This window comes from Pelobates fuscus, chromosome 3, assembly GCF_036172605.1.
Source record: "Pelobates fuscus isolate aPelFus1 chromosome 3, aPelFus1.pri, whole genome shotgun sequence".
Classification (NCBI taxonomy): domain Eukaryota; kingdom Metazoa; phylum Chordata; class Amphibia; order Anura; family Pelobatidae; genus Pelobates; species Pelobates fuscus.
The window spans coordinates 360926870-360945139 of record NC_086319.1 but is presented as its reverse complement, the minus strand read 5'-3'; the positions used below and the strand labels follow the sequence as shown (position 1 = coordinate 360945139).

Genomic DNA, 18270 nt, shown 5'->3' with positions numbered 1-18270 from the left:
TGAAAAGTGCATTGGTTACTGTTTTTCACCTCTTTCTTTGGTTATCACATATGTAGAATATGAATTAATTATCATGGCTGTTAGGTTAGGAGCAAGTTAAGGAATAATTGCTGGCCTTCATTACTGTACACAAACCTTAATACCGGTAGAGGGATAATTTCACTTCTCAAATTTTATCAGCAACTAATGGTGTTATTATACAACTACTTTCATTGACCTGCTATTACCTGTCAGAGATATTGTGTAGAAAGAAATATGTATATATTGTGTGATAAAATAATACATGCATAGTAGCAAAAACACAATTTAGCTAATATGCCATGGGGTGCTAAAATGAAAAAAAACAAGATGTTTTTCTCAAAGTATGACCTTGTCAGCTAAAAGAGTCAGACAGTGAGTGAATACATCTGTGTCAATAAAAGCTAAGAACACAGATAAGACAAGTATGTGTTAATTAAAAGTACGTGTTCAGCATACACACATATATAACTATGAGGTATATAAATTAATTTTATATATATATATATATATATATATATATATATATATATATATAAAAATAGAAATATAGTGTGATATATCCTGTGTTAGCAATTTACATATATAGAAACTTATATATACATATAAAGATGTAATCAATAGAGATAAATTATGTTAGACAGCTTAAATATCCTGAAATTGCCATAATGCTTAGGTGAACAGGGACACATTGGTTTATTGGTTTGAGACCAAAGTCCACATTGAGAGAAAAGAAGAAACACTGACCTAAGCATCTTGAAATAAAGCATTCCTAAATTGTCCTGAACATGTATTAACCCTATTTGATAATAGCTGGTAACACTCCTGATGTAAACCAACAGCTCCACCTGCTATTTGAAACATATAGAAATATATATCAAAATAAAGTCAACAGCCCTTAACATAATGACTTGCTCCAAAATCTCATTGGACCAGGTCAGAAGGTTAACAGATAAGGAATGACATATAACCCCATGACATAGGGATAGACAAAATATATACACACACACAAGGAAAATAGGAGATAGGACACAAGACAAGAGATGGACAAGAAGACATCTTGAAACAATCTTAAAAATAAAATCCAGAACATCTATCGGTAAATATAACCAATTATACTAACTATAAAACTATAAAATTACGTAATTAAGACTAATATTTTTCTGGGTAAACACTGATTGAAATCCACCAGATTGGAGTTTATGATTGCTCATGATAAAGATTGTTATCTCACACTGCAGACTGAAATATTAATCAAAATCGTGAAATAAAAAATAGAATATCAAAAGTTACCCAGAGGAATGGGTAACTGTTTAACTAAACCTGCAAGAAGTTAGTTACTGGATGAATTAATTAATCATAATTAATTACTCTAAAACAGCACTGAGCTGATTTATCCTTGCCTTGTCTCCAGCACTGGTGGGCTGTACTTTTTCTGTGGCTGCTCCTATCAATCTCGGTGCACCTAAAGCATATCGCTAATTAGTCAGGTATAAAACACTGCCTCTCTCTGAGGGCAGTGTCAGTTCATTGACTCTGTTATTGTGTATCTTAATCCAGTGTTGTGTAGACGGCTTCCGACCTTGTTTTATTTCTTCATTTACTCTGACCTCTGGCATCCCCTGACTTCGACTTTCTATGACTACTCTTCTGCTTGTCCTTGCCTGTACTGTGACTTGTAGCTATATTCCTGCACAGCCCCCATGCACAGACTCACAGCCCAGGTGGTTTCTTACCTGATCACTTGGTCTGTGTTTATTTGCATGAGTGAGCGTATAACTCTGCACGTCGGACTCCACATCAGGTAAGATCCTGACACTTAGTACTTGATGGCAAAACCCTAGTTGGCAATTACAGAGGTCAGACATTTCTTCTGGTTGGCCACCAGGTTTGCAAACATCTCAGGAGGGATTTTGTCACACTCCCCTTTGCAGATCCTCCCCAAGTCATTAAGGTTTTCAAGGCTGACGCTTGGCAACTCGAACCTTCAGCTCCCTCCACAGATTTTCTATGGAACTAAGGTCTGGAAACCAGCTAGGCCACTCCAGGACCTTAATGTGCTTCTTCTTGAGCCACTCCTTTGTTGCCTTGACTGTGTGTTTTGGGTCACTGTCATGCTGGAATACTCATCCACGACCCATTTTCAATGCCCTGGCTGAGGCAAGTTGGTTCTCACCCAAGATTTGACGGTACATGGCCCTGTCCATCATCCCTTTGACGCAGTGCAGTCGTCCTGTCCCCTTAGCAGAAAAATACTCCCAAAGCATGATGTTTCCCCCTCTATGTTTGATGGTGGGTATGGTATTCTTGGGGTCATAGGCAGCATTCCTCCTCCTCCAAACACATAGAGTTGATGACAAAGAGCTCGATTTTGGTCTCATCTGACCACAACATGTTCACCCAGTTCTCCTCTGAATCATTCAGATGTTCATTGGCAAACTTCAGATGGGACTGTACATGTGCTTTCTTGAGCAGGGGGACCTTGCGGGTGTTGCAAGATTTCAGTCCTTCACATCATAGTGTGTCACCAATTGTTTTCTTGGTGACTGTGGTCCCAGCTGCCTTGAGATCATTAACAAGATCCTCCTGTCTAGTTCTGGGTTGATTCCTCACCATTCTAATGATCATTGAAACTCCATGAGGTGAGATCTTGCATCAAGCACCAGACGGAGGGAGACAGTCAGTTATTTTGTGTTTCTTCCATTTGTGAATAATTGCACCAACTGTTGTCACCTTCTCACCAAGCTGCTTGGCGATGGTCTTGTAGCCCCTTTCCTGTGTAGGTCTACAATCTTGTCTCTGACATCCTTGCAGAGCTCTTTGGTCTCAGCCATGGTGGAGAGTTTGGAATCTGAGTGATTGCTTCAGCGGATAGGTGTCTTTTGTTCAGGTAACGAGCTGAGATTAGAAACACTCCCTTTAAGAGATCTTACTGATTGATTGACCAAATAGTTATTACACTCATTGACATGCAAATAAATGTATAACTTGTTTGACATGCGTTTGTCTGTTTTTTGTATTTGTTATTCTGTCTTTCACTGTTAAAATATACCTACCATTAAAATTATAGACTGATCATTTATTTTCCAGTGTACAAACGTTCAAAATCAGCAGGGGATCAAATACTGTATTGTAAATAGAAAATGGAAACACAAGTGAAATGTAGAAGGGCTTTTGTAATGAAAGAAGAGGCATTCAGTAAGATGTCCCTTGTACCTCCTATATATAACCTCAGGGAATCCCCTTAGATTGACAACGCAGACCATTGAGTGTGAGTGCCTTGCCCTTTAGTGGATAGTGTTATTATAAGACTTGTGCATGGAAAAGGTTGGCCAAACCACTTCATCTAAAAGTAAAAACATTTTCAGGATGGTCGAATTCCATCCATTATTCAGCTGGTCCAAATTCCGTTAAGGAAAAATATTCAGAAAAATTAATAAGACAAAAATGAGCTAACTGTTGATTTCACAGACCTTTTTTAAGATTTTAATTAAATCAGTATTTTAATTTACTCCTTAATTAAGCATACTTTCTTTCTTTGATACCTAATACATTTTGTTCAAAGAGGGGTGTAATTTGTCTTGAAAAGGTCCTACAATGTGAAAAGGAGGAGACTCATTAGGCTACTATAATAATATTTAAATATAACAGTTTGTGTTGGTAATAATTTGTCTTAGGTCCTGAACAATAAACGTTGCTCTTGGATTCCCTAATCACTGGGACATTACATGGAACACTTCATTGTCATTTTCATTGTCTGTTTTTACATTTCTTTTATCTAGCAAGTACATTTGTTATCCAATATATTTAATTTGTTCTGTTGCCTTTTTCTTCATTTTGTACATCTGAACTCATACTTGGTTTCATGTGACCACTTTCCTACTTACATGTACCTCTAGTGTGGCCATTTGCAACCTCAGCCATTTCGTATCTGGGGCAAGTCCTTCTGCTGGCACATATTCTATTACAGACCAGGGTGCATTTGTGTCAGATTATAGTTACTAAGCTACATAGTCTCAAAAAAAAAGTCTAAAACCACCTCTTCAAGCAGAAAATTCCACATCTATATTGTTTTTACAGGAAAGAACTCTTTATTTTGCATTCATCTAAACCTTCTTTCTTCCAATCTAACCAGATGACCTTTTGTCCTATGAATAAATAGGTGTTCAGGCAATGAGGTGTTGTTTTTATAAAATAAACAGGTTTAAATTTGAAGCCTTTCTACATAATAAAAAGCTTAAATTACCATTTCTAATTTTATAGCCCACCTCTCCACTTTTCCTAGTGCCATAATATCCATCTTTAAAACAGGTGCTCGCCCTAAATTCCTCAGGGCGTATTATGCAGCCCTGCAGGAAGCGGGCTTCAGTGCCGCAGGGCAGAATAGGGGGTACTGTTGTACTCGTGAGACACCACTAAATGCAAATATGTGTATTTTATTGCAGTAAAAGTTAACAATGTCATTACATTCACAGTTAAAATGATATGCAGAACAAAAAAAAATCATATTAGATTGTGCATTTAATACAAAAGAGGTAAATTTAACAGACATATAGCGCAAATTCAAGGTTTTGTTTACATTTTGTTTTGATCAGAACTTGGACAATTGCCTTCATCATTTAGAGATTAACACTGATTTATAAATAGGCAAAATAATATTTTCATCGTGAGAAGAAATGCCCTTTTTATACATGCTAACACCTGCTTGGTCTAAGCAAGCAACTGCTGATTGACAGTGGACATTGTTGCTTAGTTTGATGTCTAGAACCTTTCCCAAATCCTTCTCATGTGTTATCCCTAATTCACTACCATTTAGGGGTAAGTTACTTGTGCATTCTTTATCCTGAAGTGAATAACTTCCCATTTATCTACAAAAAAATGTCCTCTGCCCTTTGAGTGCCCAGTCCCCCAATCTATCTAAATCCCTCTGCAGCAAAGTAATATCTTGCTCACATTGTAATACTTGACAGAGTTTTGTGTCTTCTGCAAACACTGAAACATGGTTTATAATAAATATTTTAAGATCATTTATAAATAGGTTGAATAGACAGACTGGCATTCTATTGCTTTTGTGGTTTTTGAGTCCTCTTTCCCCATTTAATGACACGTCACGAATAGATATAACTAATTTTGTGCAAGATTTATAAAGGCAACACATTTGTTATTTTGGGTGCAAAGAGCTAAGTTTGAGAAACATTCTAATAGTTTCTATGGTGATTGCTCCTTATTGTCCCAGAATAACACTCTTGTCTTAATAAATCTCCCCTTTTATATTTTAGCTTACAGGCTGTTTTCTTCTTTATTCAAATAACAATTTCCCACCATCATTAAGGCCTCTTTTGTGTAAAAGTATAAATCAAAATTCTAATTATTTTCTTTGCATACAAGCTGAAACAAGTTTTGAATTAAAAGCAAGATAAACAGCAAGTCATGATACAATTTACCAATTTTATCTGATAAGAGCTCATCTCAAGATTGCTTTAATAAGTGAAACCCTCTACAGTGAGGTAGATATTCTTCTTAGCCATAGGGACATTTGCTGGAACACAAGCTGTTCTTCAAGCGACTGTGAAATCCATTGAAACTGCCTCAGATGCTATTTTGCACTGGTTAACATTTCTCTTCATTCTTGCATAACCGCCTTCTCCCCATCCTTCACCCCAACTACATGGAAAAATAATATGATTGTTTAATAGTAATAATAATACAGGCATAATGCAGTGTTCTATTCATTAGAAAACACTACGTCTATCCTAATCCTTATATTTGGCAGTCCCTACAAGGACAACAGTTGACCTCAGATCAAATTAGGTTTTCTCACCACATCTAAGTAACAAATTAATGCTATGCATCTTTATTTACACCATATCCAATCTTAAACCTCCAGGTTTATTCACAAAAGTTAAAATGTAAAGTGAATTCAAAGTGAATTTCAAATGTAAGCCCAAAATAGCAAAACTAAAAACAGAGTTGAATTCTGTTTTTCTAAATCAGCTATTTTGACCCAAATTTTTAAATTTGCTTTGAATTCTTGGCAATTCTCACTTTAGTGATTGACCCTGCTAGAGTTGTGAGAACCACCCCCTCTCTCTCAGAGGGCCAATGGAATATCATCACGCAGCGCAATAGGCAAAAGTCATAAATACACATGTGCCAACTAATTCTTGTATTTATAGTTTAGAATATAACTAGGTCTGAATGACAAATTACTGGTGACGTCTTTGCATTGCAAAGCCAAATACAACATTTCATAAATTCACAAACCTTTTCCTGAGACCTAAAATTAGCTCAGCCTTTTTGGCACCTGGGACAGTGCCAAGGTTAAGACAATGTGAGCAACTTAGAGAAAAGCATGTAATCAGCTTAAGTATAATTAATTTTCATTTATTTTCAGATATTCACTAAGTACCTTATGAAATCATAGAAGACTCAATACAGTACAAACTGTTTTTACCAAAGAAGATAAGAATAATCATAGCACATTTAAGAAAAGTGCATTTAACATCTTCAAAGTTTATATTAAACAAAGTCAAAAACTAAATTTAGGAATTTGTCAACTCATTTTTTAACTCAAGTCCAATTTTAGATGGGGATGCACATAACAAGCTGCCTTCTAAAGATATATATTTATTAATAATCAAAATGTGCATTATGCAAGAAACTGTGTACTGAAATTGATAATTGTTTATTTATTTATTTATTTATAAAATATTTTACCAGGAAAGATACATTGAGATTTCTCTTGTTTTCAAGTATGTCCTGGGTCCACAAATCATTGCATTGTTACAGTTAGAGTACAATAAAATACAAATACAATATTAATATACAATATATACAAAATTTAACATAGAACAGGTAGGAAATATATAATCAACAATGACAGGTACATTCTGTTTTCAAGTATATAGAGAGGGATCTCTACATTTATTAATTAGTTTATTAATTTACCTATTCTTAATTATCCAGTAATCTTGTTTTATATCTGGACTGTGTCCACTTGTTTCACTTCCATAACCCACAATGATTACTGCATGATTTATTATTCCAGGACAACTTCCGTCAAATATTCCTTTAGTAAATAAAAGAGGTTTTAAAATGTTAGCAATGGTTTAAATAAAGGAAAACTGAAATAATGCTGGAATTAAAACATTTATGTGTCATCTTTAACTATAATGCTGTTTCATAGAAAATTGTTGATATGATGAGAATATTGCTACAACAATAGAGAAATTAAAACACTGCAACTATAATAGGATGTGGTGGCTATTTAATCCTTTGACCATGTTTGGGTGGCTTAAAAAGTCACATCTAATTGGAGTTGCAGGCATAGGCGTGGACAGCCTATTGCATTAGGGTGTGCACCCTAAAGCACAAACACATGCCGCATGTATATGTGTGTGTGTATATATATATATATATATATATATATATATATACACACACACATACATACACTGCTGTGTGTGTGCGCAAGTGCTGTTAGTGTGTGTGAGGGTGCTGTTAGTGTAATGTGTGGGTGAGGGTGTTTGTGTGTGTGTGTGTGTGTGTTTGTGAGGGTGCTGTTTGTGTGTGAGGGTGTTTGTGTGTGTGTGTGTGTTTGTCCTGTGAGGGTGCTGTGTGTGTGATGGTGCTGTTTGTGTGAGTGTCGTGTATTTGTGAGGGTGCGGTTTGTGTGTGTGTGTTTGTGAGGGTGCTGTTAGTGTGCTGTGTGTAAGGGTGTTGTGTGTTTGTAAAGGTGCTGTGTGTGTTTATGAGGGTGTGGTTAGTGTACTGTGTGTGTGAGGGTGCTGTATGTGTACTGTATGTGTGAGTGTGCTGTGTGTGAGGGTGCTGTATGTGTGTAGGTGCTGTATGTGTGTGTGTGTGTGTGCTGTATGTTTGGAGGGATTGTGGAGGTGGGGGCAGATTAATAAATATCCCCCCTCACTTCTGACCTTATGTAGGGAGGGGGGATCATGTGCATGTGCCATCCCTGGTGGTCCAGTGGAGAGTGAACTCTAGCCTGCTGGGCTAGAGTTAACTCTCGCAAGATCTGAGCGTTGCTGCGGCAACGCTCAGATATCACGAGAGGAACCTAGCGGAGCTGCTGTCTAGAGCTCCCTGGGTCCTCTCCTGCCTCCCTCCATGCTGCTGTGGGCCGGTGAGGTAGATCTTTGATCTCCCTGCCGGCCCATGGAGGCTTAGAGCAGAGCCGGCACTCAGATAGCGCCGGCTCTGTGTGAGCCGACAGGGGAGATCGGGAGGGTACAAGTCCTGTGGAATAATGTGTGGGAACTCTCCCAAGATTCCCAACCCCCCAAAAAAAATATACACGTGTGTGTGTGTGTGTGTGTGTGTATATATATATATATATATATATATATATATACATACATGCATACACACGCACACTCACAGACACACACTCATACATTCACACACATTCACAGACACACACACACTCACTCACAGACATATTCACACACACACACACACACACACACATTCACAGACACACACACACATTCACAGACACACACACACACACACACACATTCACACATTATTATTTTTTTAATAAAAAATGTCCACCCAGCCTCCTTGGAGAGCTGGTGTGGACTTGTCCCTGGGGTGCAGTGGGGCGGGTGCCTGTCTCCATATCAGCCACGGCGAGGGAGCTGTGTGCTCTCTGCTCCCTCTCGCCGCGCGGGCTGTCTGCTGTAGCTGGGAGCCGGAATATGACGTCATATTCCGGCTCCCGGCGTCTGCAGACAGCCCGCGCGGCGAGAGGGAGCAGAGAGCACACAGCTCCCTCGCCGCGGCTGATATGGAGAGAGGGGGGATGATGGGGGAACACGGGGAAGGGGGCATTTGGGGCGCTGAGTGCCTGCAGGAACAGCGTTCCTGCTTAAAGAAAAGTGCAGGAACGCTGTTCCTGCAGGACTCAATCCATAGTGCGTGCCACGGGGATTAGGGTGTGCCCAGGCACAAAAGGGCACACCCCGTGCGCACGCCTATGCTTGCAGGGCTTTCTTCTCTATTCAAAGGTAAGTAAATATACTAATCACAGTAAAGATGACAATAGATATGTTTGCTGGTCTATAGTCCAAAAATCAATGCAATATCAAAAAGTGCCTGGACACACAAGCCACGGAATTAAGCAGCTTTTAATAGGAACAAGCCACAAGACAATGTTCTAACTCTATATTGGAGTCTTTATCAAGTGTATCAAGCACTTGATAAAGATTCTGGAATGGAGATAAAACATAGTCTTTTGGCTTGTTCCTTTTAAAAGCCACTTAATTCCAATGCTAGTGTGCCCAGACACTTTTTGTTTTTGTCTACTACTGGGAGTGAGACACTTCTCTCTGTGAAACCAAGTGTGGATTTTTATTTGAGTGTGACCCCTTCCTTTTTATTTGAACAAACATCAATAAATGTCATAAACATTTCAAAGAGTTTCAGTGCTAGATCTAGATCAACCTTTGTGCTTTTTTACTTTTTAACAACCGTTCTGCTAACTTGATGGACTTGATTAAATTCAGATGAATTAATTTATGTTTGATAGAATTAAAACAACTGTGTTTTAGAGGTGATTTCTTTAACTATAAATTACACTATAAAGGCTTGTATGTTGCAGCTCTCAATTTCTTATAATTAAACTAAGAAACATCTGGAGTGTTCATGACATTTTAAATTAAATGTTATGCTGCCTTATTAATCCTTTTCTTTATTAATTACCTGTTGAATACTGCATGAATTCTTCAGAAATTGCTATTAAAACAGTAATAGGTCCATCTTGTGCCACGGATATTGCCATGTTGTCTTCCCCAGTCACGTAATAGAAATCTGTCTCGCTAAATTTTATTGCTTTAGTTTCGTCATATAAACATTTAGATTTCTTACGAAATAAAATGACAAACAATTAGATAAAAATAAGCATATTTGTAAGTGTTTGAGTGTTTTTTCCACCCAAAATATAAATGTTTAATTTAAATATCATTCCTTGTACTAAACTGAAGCATTAAAGGTGAGGCGGGCAATAACCACTGCCAGGGAATATGTATACGTGCCAAGAGTCAATGCAATAATCAAATAATATGAATTCGGAGTCTGAATGAATCTGATCACTGTTACTGCTACTCATTATTAAGGGAGAGCCTTGCTCTTTTCAAACCCTCTTTGTAATAGTATATATAAATATGTTCATGCATTATCCAGCAAAATCCGATGAAGCTCTATCAACTGTTAAACTCAATGCTGTAACTCATGGAACATGTAAATATTATAATAGAGCAAGTGTTATCTCCTACATCTACCACACAATGATAATCTGAACGTAAGAGGTCTTACCTTTTCTAAATATGTATAGTCTTCATTCCTCATAATGCCTTTTTCATTTGAAATATACACCAGAGCATTAAGTGGATGGCCTTCATTGCACCCATCGTCATACATATCGCAATCCACAAGTTGCTGCTTACTCAGTTCGACTAGAACATGCTTCTCAACGCAATAACGTGTTTCAATAATGCCCGCCTTAAAACAGAATATCCACAAACATAAAAAAAATATGTAATTATTTGCAAAGGTCCAGATGACTGTTATTAGAGATGAAATAATCCCTTAATAAGAGTGCATGGCCACACTTAGACATACAGGGTTGTTCATTTAAGTGAGAATTCAAAGTAAATTTTAAATTTAAGGCTAAATGGCCAAACTGGAAGCACAGCTGAAGATTTTTTACAGTCAAGCTATTTTTACATTTAATTAAAAATTCACTTTGAATTTCCTTAAAATTCTCACTTTAGTTAATAACCCTGACAGGGTGAGACTTAAAGTGAAGTTTTAATGTGAATTGTTTATTAAAGTGAGGATTCACAGCGAATTTAATGTGACACTGACACTGAACTTTCCTCATAGAGATGCATTGATTCAATTAATCTCTATGAGAAGATGCTGATTGACCAGGGCTGTGTTTGACTTGAGCTGGCTCTGCCCCTGATCTGCTTCCTATGCAGTCTCATCCAATTCTACAGGGAAGCATTGTGATTGGCTCACAGAATCACTTCTGATGATGTCAGATTAAGCAGGCAGGTCAGAGGCAGAGACAGCAGCTGCAGACTTGGATACAACTAAGATTTGACTATATTTAGGGGGCAATGGGTACCAGGGGGGCTAGATCATGGTTTTAACACTATAGGGGAAGGAATACATGTTTGTGTTCCTTTCCCTATAGTATTCATTTAAGACCAAAACAGCCAATCTGAAAGCATAACTGATTTTTTTCAGTTAATCTATTCTATTTCAAGATTTGAATTCTCACGTACGTAAATAACCCTGACTTAGTATGTATTTAAAAATATTAATGAAATGTATTTGCTGTGGAGTTATCAGCTAACAGTAAGGAAGTGGAGAATGCAGTTGAAGAATATAGTGATTTCTGTCTGTATCTTTTTTGACACACATTTTACATGTTGAAAAAATTAACTGGTGTCAGATGGTGTCAGTATCTATCATTACAGAAATTTCCATTGAAGCTTTTCCTGGAATAACAGGTGCATTGAAAGTATGCATTAAATACGCTTATCAAGAACATAATCCGTCATAGAAATGATATGAAAGCCTCTCATAAGGCATGTGAAAAACACATTTTGAAAGAAATAGTATTGTGATATTAAAGGATCACAATATGGTCAGGAACACAAACATGTATTTCTGACCCAATAGTGTTAAAACCACCATCTAGCCCCCCTGGGCCCCTCATGCCTCCATAAATATAGCAAAACCTTACTGTATTCAAGCCTGAAGCTGTAACTCTGCATGCTGCTTGCCTCAGAAAAACAAGCTGTCTGCTGACATCATCAGAAGTGGTAGCCTGATCCAATCACAGTGCTTCTTCACAGGATTGGCTGAGACTGACAAAGAGGCAGATCAGGGGCAGAGCCAGCATGATTCAAACACAGCCCTGGCCAATCAGCATCTCCTCATAGAGATGGATTGAATCAATGAATCTCTATGAGGAAAGTTCAGTGTCTGCATGCAGAGGGAGGAGACACTGAATGTTTGGAGGCATTTTAGGCAGCCATGACCCAGGGAGGATCTCTAACAGTCATCTGAGGAGTGGCCCGTGAAGTTATCACTAGGCTGTAATGTAAACACTGCAATCTCTCTGAAAAGACAGTGTTTACAGCAAAAAGCCTGAAGGTAATGATTCTACTCACCAGAACAAATTCAATAAGCTGTAGTTGTTCTGGTGCCTATAGTGTCCCTTTAATAAAAATTAATTAGTATAGGTGTTAAGGAAAATATGGTGGATATGGCAACCCTAGATAAGAGTTTACATAATATAAAAAAAAAATACTAAAGCGAAAAGCTTATATTGGCTGCAATGGAAATAGAACGTGCATATTTGATTGTAAAAACACAACCCTTTTATTAAAAGGAATACTACAGTGTTAAGAATACAAATATGTATTTCTAACGCTATAGTGACCTAGTCATCATTTGTTACTGAGCCTGCGCTGTAACAGTTAAAAAAGATGATTTACTTACCTTTTTTCCCCTTACTGCACCAGTCCCCCTGCTCAAGCTCCACCTCTTTGGCTGAAATCATCAATATTGGGTTGCTAGCAGGCATGTGCTGCAAAATGGCGCTCTACATCAATCAGATGGTCTCCTGACGTTAAACCTGCATTGTAAACTTTGAAGTTCTATCAGAACAGCAATGTTTTACATTGCAGAGTTAAAAGGGGGGCACATAGCATACGGACTACTTCATTGAGATGAAGTGTCTGGGTGCCCATAGTGTTACTTTAAATAAAAGCATGTTTTTACTGGTTTGTTTATAGAATTTGTTGTGAGAAGTGACAGCAAGGATGAATTCATGGTGGGTACATATATGTGTTAAGTTTTCATTACCTCACAGAGTTTTACTTTTCTTGTTTCTTTTTCTGTTATTATCCTGTTACCTCAGTGCACCTGCCAGTATAATAGTAAACATCTTCCTTACATTATATCTTGAATATTGATTATTTTCTGACTACATCAGACAGAGCATGATAATTAATAGCCTGATTCACACTATTGAATTCATTTTTCTTACCGTTGCAAAAGCCCAAGATGCACCACATTGGCCTTGATCACCAACTGGAGTCACACATTCCGTTTTTCTCCAGTCAAATTCATCTGGAACATTGGTAAGTTTTCCCTGATGGATCTTGGAATGATTTGATGGTGGGAATCTCCTCTTCAATTGAAGGCCTTTGTAGGAATTCAATTCTTCCTGGTTCTGAAAGGGTAATCAAACCTACCCATCACTTTATTCACTTCACAATATTTCATACAAATTCTCCTGTCATCTTACATGAATTACAAAGAATATTTTGAACACAAAGCACTCAGAAATGATATAGACTATTTGTTGAAAGGTCAACAACAAACTGTTCTGATCTTCAAAAGTAGTGGAAAACTGGCCTATACATGTTCAGGATGAGTAAAACAGAAGCATAATACAAAGTACTCATTTCTAAATTAAAAAAAACACAAAATCATAAAATAAGGGAACATTTTTAAGAGATGCAAAAATTACAAAGGTAGGCAGAGATTAGTGTTTCAGGATTGTAAACAAGTAGGTAATGGCATATAGATTTAATCAGATATCAGTGATTCATTCTAACATAAAATTATTGAATGAAAATGAATAGCTAATCCTGTCTCATTAACACCCCAGTAGGCATTCACGGGATGTGTAATACTGCAGTTGATGGTAGCTCTTTTTTTCCATTATTTTTTACACCCACCTTGCATTTAATGTTCATAGGCATTATAGGCTTAATTTATTTAGATTTTCTCCTTTTGGAAAAAGTTTCTGTAAAAAGTTTCTGTAAAAATTACTTAACCAATTTATGCTTTCAGTTTGGTAACTCTATCCTTGAATTTGAGATTCACTTTCAATTCACTTTCGTGAATAACCCTATTCTCTGGATATATGTTGATTGATCTGCTAGTCTCATGTCCTATTTGGGCATGGATATTAGGCCTGAATAGACCCCTGAGTACAGCAATACCCCTATGTATACCTCAGCCATGTTTTTTGTCAAGTTATTGTGTCAAGTAAGAGACCAGTGACCGTATCTGATAGTGACATTGCATATCTGTCTGTATTTTCTATATTGTCTGTCTGGTACCTGAGGCTGCCTCCAGCCCTGCATAATGGGTCGGGGCATTTTACTGCTGTGGACCTGGGACCAGGTACAGCTGGAATGCATTAAAAGGCATCATTGAACATGCACATACAAGCTATTGGTATGTACCAGGACTCCCAGAGCATGACAGAAGAATAAAGAGGTGGCATCTGCTGGTGATCATCTACTCAAATTATTAGTATGGCCATATGTATATATACCAACTTACCATGTCTGCAAAATGATTCATTGTCAAAGTGTAATTTTGAAGTCCTTGCTCTGCCAGCTGGTTGTGTTTTTGTACTTTATGCCAGGTAGCTTCCCATGTGTTCCTGTGAAACACTTCAATCTGTTTTGTGGCATATTTTTTACCTGCCATGAAATATATAAATAAATAGAGCACAACTTAAATTACAGAATTGGAATAAACACTGCACCGTATTTAAAGATAAACTGTCTACATTGAAGTAACCGAAAAATGTTCCAATGCATAGTCCGGAATTAAGTGCTAATAAACGTATGCATGCACCTTCTTAAATCAATCGTTTTTATCTTCCTAATATTATGTTGCAGGGATTGATTAAAATAATCTATCTGCATTCATAGGTAAATGCTTAGCTTTTGTTCTGTGTCGTACTACAATTCTTCAAGCATCCATTTCCTAAAGGACAAGTAGAAGATCACAGTTTTCTTGTGGCAGATTATTTCAGGGAAACTGGCCCTCCTAACTTACTCTGTATTTACGTTACTTACAAAGTTAGCATTTTGTGTATATGCCATTTTTACAATTACAAAGGCACAAGAAGCAAAATGTTGGATTTTTTTTTGGTCTCTAGCCTCTGGTCAGTATTACCTTGGTTACAATTGTGGGTTTCTATGTATGCCCTTAAATCTGATTTATATGGTGTTATATGGTTTTTCTATGTATGTAGATAGCAATACCTTCTCTAAGCACTTTATTTGTACCATTCTTAGGTAATAAGATATCTTAATAAAATCATTTTTTTTTCATTATATGGTGCGCTATAGGCACTTTTCCTTATCCAAAGACATTAGCCAGAGTGTCGGTGTTGTTGAATAGCTCTCTTTTTTTTGCCCTACTCTGTGCATTTGGTGCATTCCATTCACCGAGGGTGGGAGTGACACACATTTTAAGTTTTATCAGGTTGCCACTAAATCTTTAGTGGCGAAGGTAAAGGTATCACAGCTACATTAAAACTTTCCTTCTGGTACCAGGAAAGTGCACTAGGAAGGGCACATATTGCCGGGCAAGTAGAGGGCCAAACTCTGAGAATGAACAATATCAGTCTTTCATCAATACAGCAGAAAAATATGTTTTTTGGGGGAAAATGTGAAACCGAAATGGGTTTACATGGACTGGTCTGCCCAGAACAAGGAAGTGTTGTTACATAGTACTTTTTGCTTCAATACAAAGTACTTAACTTTAATTATAGTTCAGGTAAAAGTCACATCACAGGAGTAAACATGATAATGAAGTGCCGGTGTGCAGCATCCAGGGAGATTTATATCCCTTAATATTAATAAGTATTGCAAGACTGGTAAAGCTCTCTTTTACCTACTAGGAGGTTTTGTCAAGGGAACCCTCCAAGTACTCATTGCCTATTGTAGCCCATTGAGGGGGTTATTGTGACACACTGGTCTCCTTGGTGCCTGTAACAGTAGTCACCATCACTGAGAGCATTAGAAGGAGTCTTCAAGTAGATCCTCGGATGACTCCTATGTTTAAGTCACCCTGTGCCATTATAGGTGCAGGGTTTGTATCATTTGTTAGATGTTTTGCGTGTTCTCCTTTCCTGTGGATGCTTTCTTGTCACTGTCTTCCCCACCCCTTTATAAATATGTTTTTATGAAATTGTGGTTTCCTGTATGTTTCCCCGTATGATTTGGTTATATTGGTTATGCATTAGACTGAGCGTGTCACCATAAGTTAAACGTAATGCATTTAAGGGCTAGTCGTGAGTGAAAATAAATCATTCTGTGTTAGTTCCATTGGGAGCTATGTGTCCTGGTTAGTTTATTCATGGATCTCAGTAACAGTTTTAGGACCTGTTGGTTGGCTGCTTTGGTCCCTGATTCCTATGACAAGTTACAAAAGAGCTAGGCCTGAGAACCACAAGTGTCTATGTAAAGGTAGTAACTGGAGACACTGTAGGTAGGAGGTGTGATACCTGCCTGGGAAAGAAACAGAAGAGGCAGAGGTTATGATACCTGTCTGGAAGAAGAGAGTGGAAGCTTGGTCCAGGATGGAAGAAGCACTCGGAAACCCTAGTCAAGTTTTGGCAACTGGGGCTGAAGCATTCCAGGGTCCCTGATAGCAGCTAGGAAGCTGACCAGGTGGATGTACTCAGTTGGAGTACGGGAGCTCTGTCACAGCACCATTCAGTAGTAATCTTACAAGCCATTTTATTCACTCTGAGTTCCAGTGCTACATTTGGACATTTTAAAACTATAGAAGCTGGCTACCAGTTTGTTCAATGCAGTTATCATTCAATGCTTTCCTTGGTTGGGATTGTTAAACTAACACTCTCAGTCAGTCAATCAATTAATGCCAACATTGGTATCTTGCTTCTTCTACTTGAGACCATTGGACCCAGATGTATGTCAAACCATGCTGAAATGTAGGCATAAGTGGTTATGGTGCATGGAGTGTTCATTTAAGTCAGACACTCGAAAGGCAGGTAATATATTTCTTAGGGGATCTTTGTTGTCTGATTAGAGAGTTTGGGCAGCTTTAGTTGCTCTAAAGAGTTAAAGCAAATTTAGTAGGCACAGACATTAGTGTATATATATAGCGCTAACTCATTCCGCAGCGCTTTACAATATTATGAAAGGGGGGACATTTACCACCAAATACGGTGGAAACATAGCATAACTGGAGGAGAGAGTGAAGTGTGGCTCTTTAGAAGAGCAAGAGACAAATGTAAATAGGTATAGATATTCATTCTTGGAGTTCATAAGCATTTCTGAACAGATGTGTTTTGAGGGACTTTTTAAACAATTTGACTAGGGGAGAGTCTGATGAGGGTAGGTAGGCTGTCGCCAAGGAAGGGAGCCACCTCATTATCATGAGGGGTTATTTTAAGGACTTTCTGTATCATATATTTGAGAAATAAAGTAAATAAGTACATGAAATAATTTATTAAGGCAAAACTGATGACTTTGGGGATTAGACACCAAAATGGGCCATCCTTGTAGAAACTGGTGGATTGCTCCAAACCTAGCACTTTTCCTAAGGATTACACTTGTTTTTCTTGATAAATATGTCCCTAGCTTGCACAAATAAAACAACAATAAAAAAACACGTACTATACACACACATATAGATAGACAAAAAATATACCATATTTGGATTTCCACAGGATCCACTCTTCGTCAAGGAACTGTGCAGCTGAAGCCCAGATAACAATTGTGACGACAAGTAGATGTTTACTATAATGCATCCTAAAGGAAACCAATGAAAAATCTTTTACTTGCTGTTGTAATTTATATTCTACCTTACAAATTTTAAAAACAAATGGGGGCTCTTGGCACACTGCTGGGCTTATGTGCAGGTTGCAGTAGCTGCCTGTAATTCTATATATAGTACAGACAACAGATTTCCAGACATTTGTATTTACAGTATGTATGACATTAAAAATTAAGTAAAGTTATTTACCATTTCCATTTTTATTTTGTTTTGCACATCTATTGCATGCACAAAAACGTGTTAAAACTTCTATGTTAATATTGCAGAAACTCTCTGAAATATTGCAAGTTAAGGAAATAGTATAATCTATAAAAATGATTTTCTACACAATATTTTCCATAGGATAACCTAATAAATAAAACTAGGTATATAAATATACATAACTATTATTTTGTCCTGAATTAATGTACTACTTACACATTTTATGTTTATAAGAAATATTAAGTATTTTTTAATTAAAGACATGCTCTTTGTAGAAAAATAGTTAACCTACCTGGCTGATGAGATCCAAAGGTTAATGAACATCTCTTTTTGAATAAACAGCTTTCCAAGACTCTTTTATATGCTACTCGGAACCAAAAGAAATTCTAAGCAACGCCA

General features: G+C 37.4%; 1 protein-coding gene across 1 annotated transcript; it reads right to left on the bottom strand.

The window, feature by feature from the left end:
- Nucleotides 1-4539: 4539 nt before the first annotated feature.
- LOC134601390 (uncharacterized) lies at nt 4540-18205 on the bottom strand. The gene is made up of 8 exons (XM_063445866.1): nt 18164-18205; nt 17545-17645; nt 14413-14555; nt 13103-13288; nt 10351-10536; nt 9739-9898; nt 6967-7087; nt 4540-5682 (listed from the first exon to the last, which is right to left on the bottom strand). The coding sequence occupies exons 1-8, from the start codon at nt 18193-18195 to the stop codon at nt 5577-5579; spliced, it is 1035 nt and encodes a 344-aa protein (XP_063301936.1). The 5' UTR covers nt 18196-18205; the 3' UTR covers nt 4540-5576.
- Between the last annotated feature and the right edge of the window lie 65 nt (nt 18206-18270).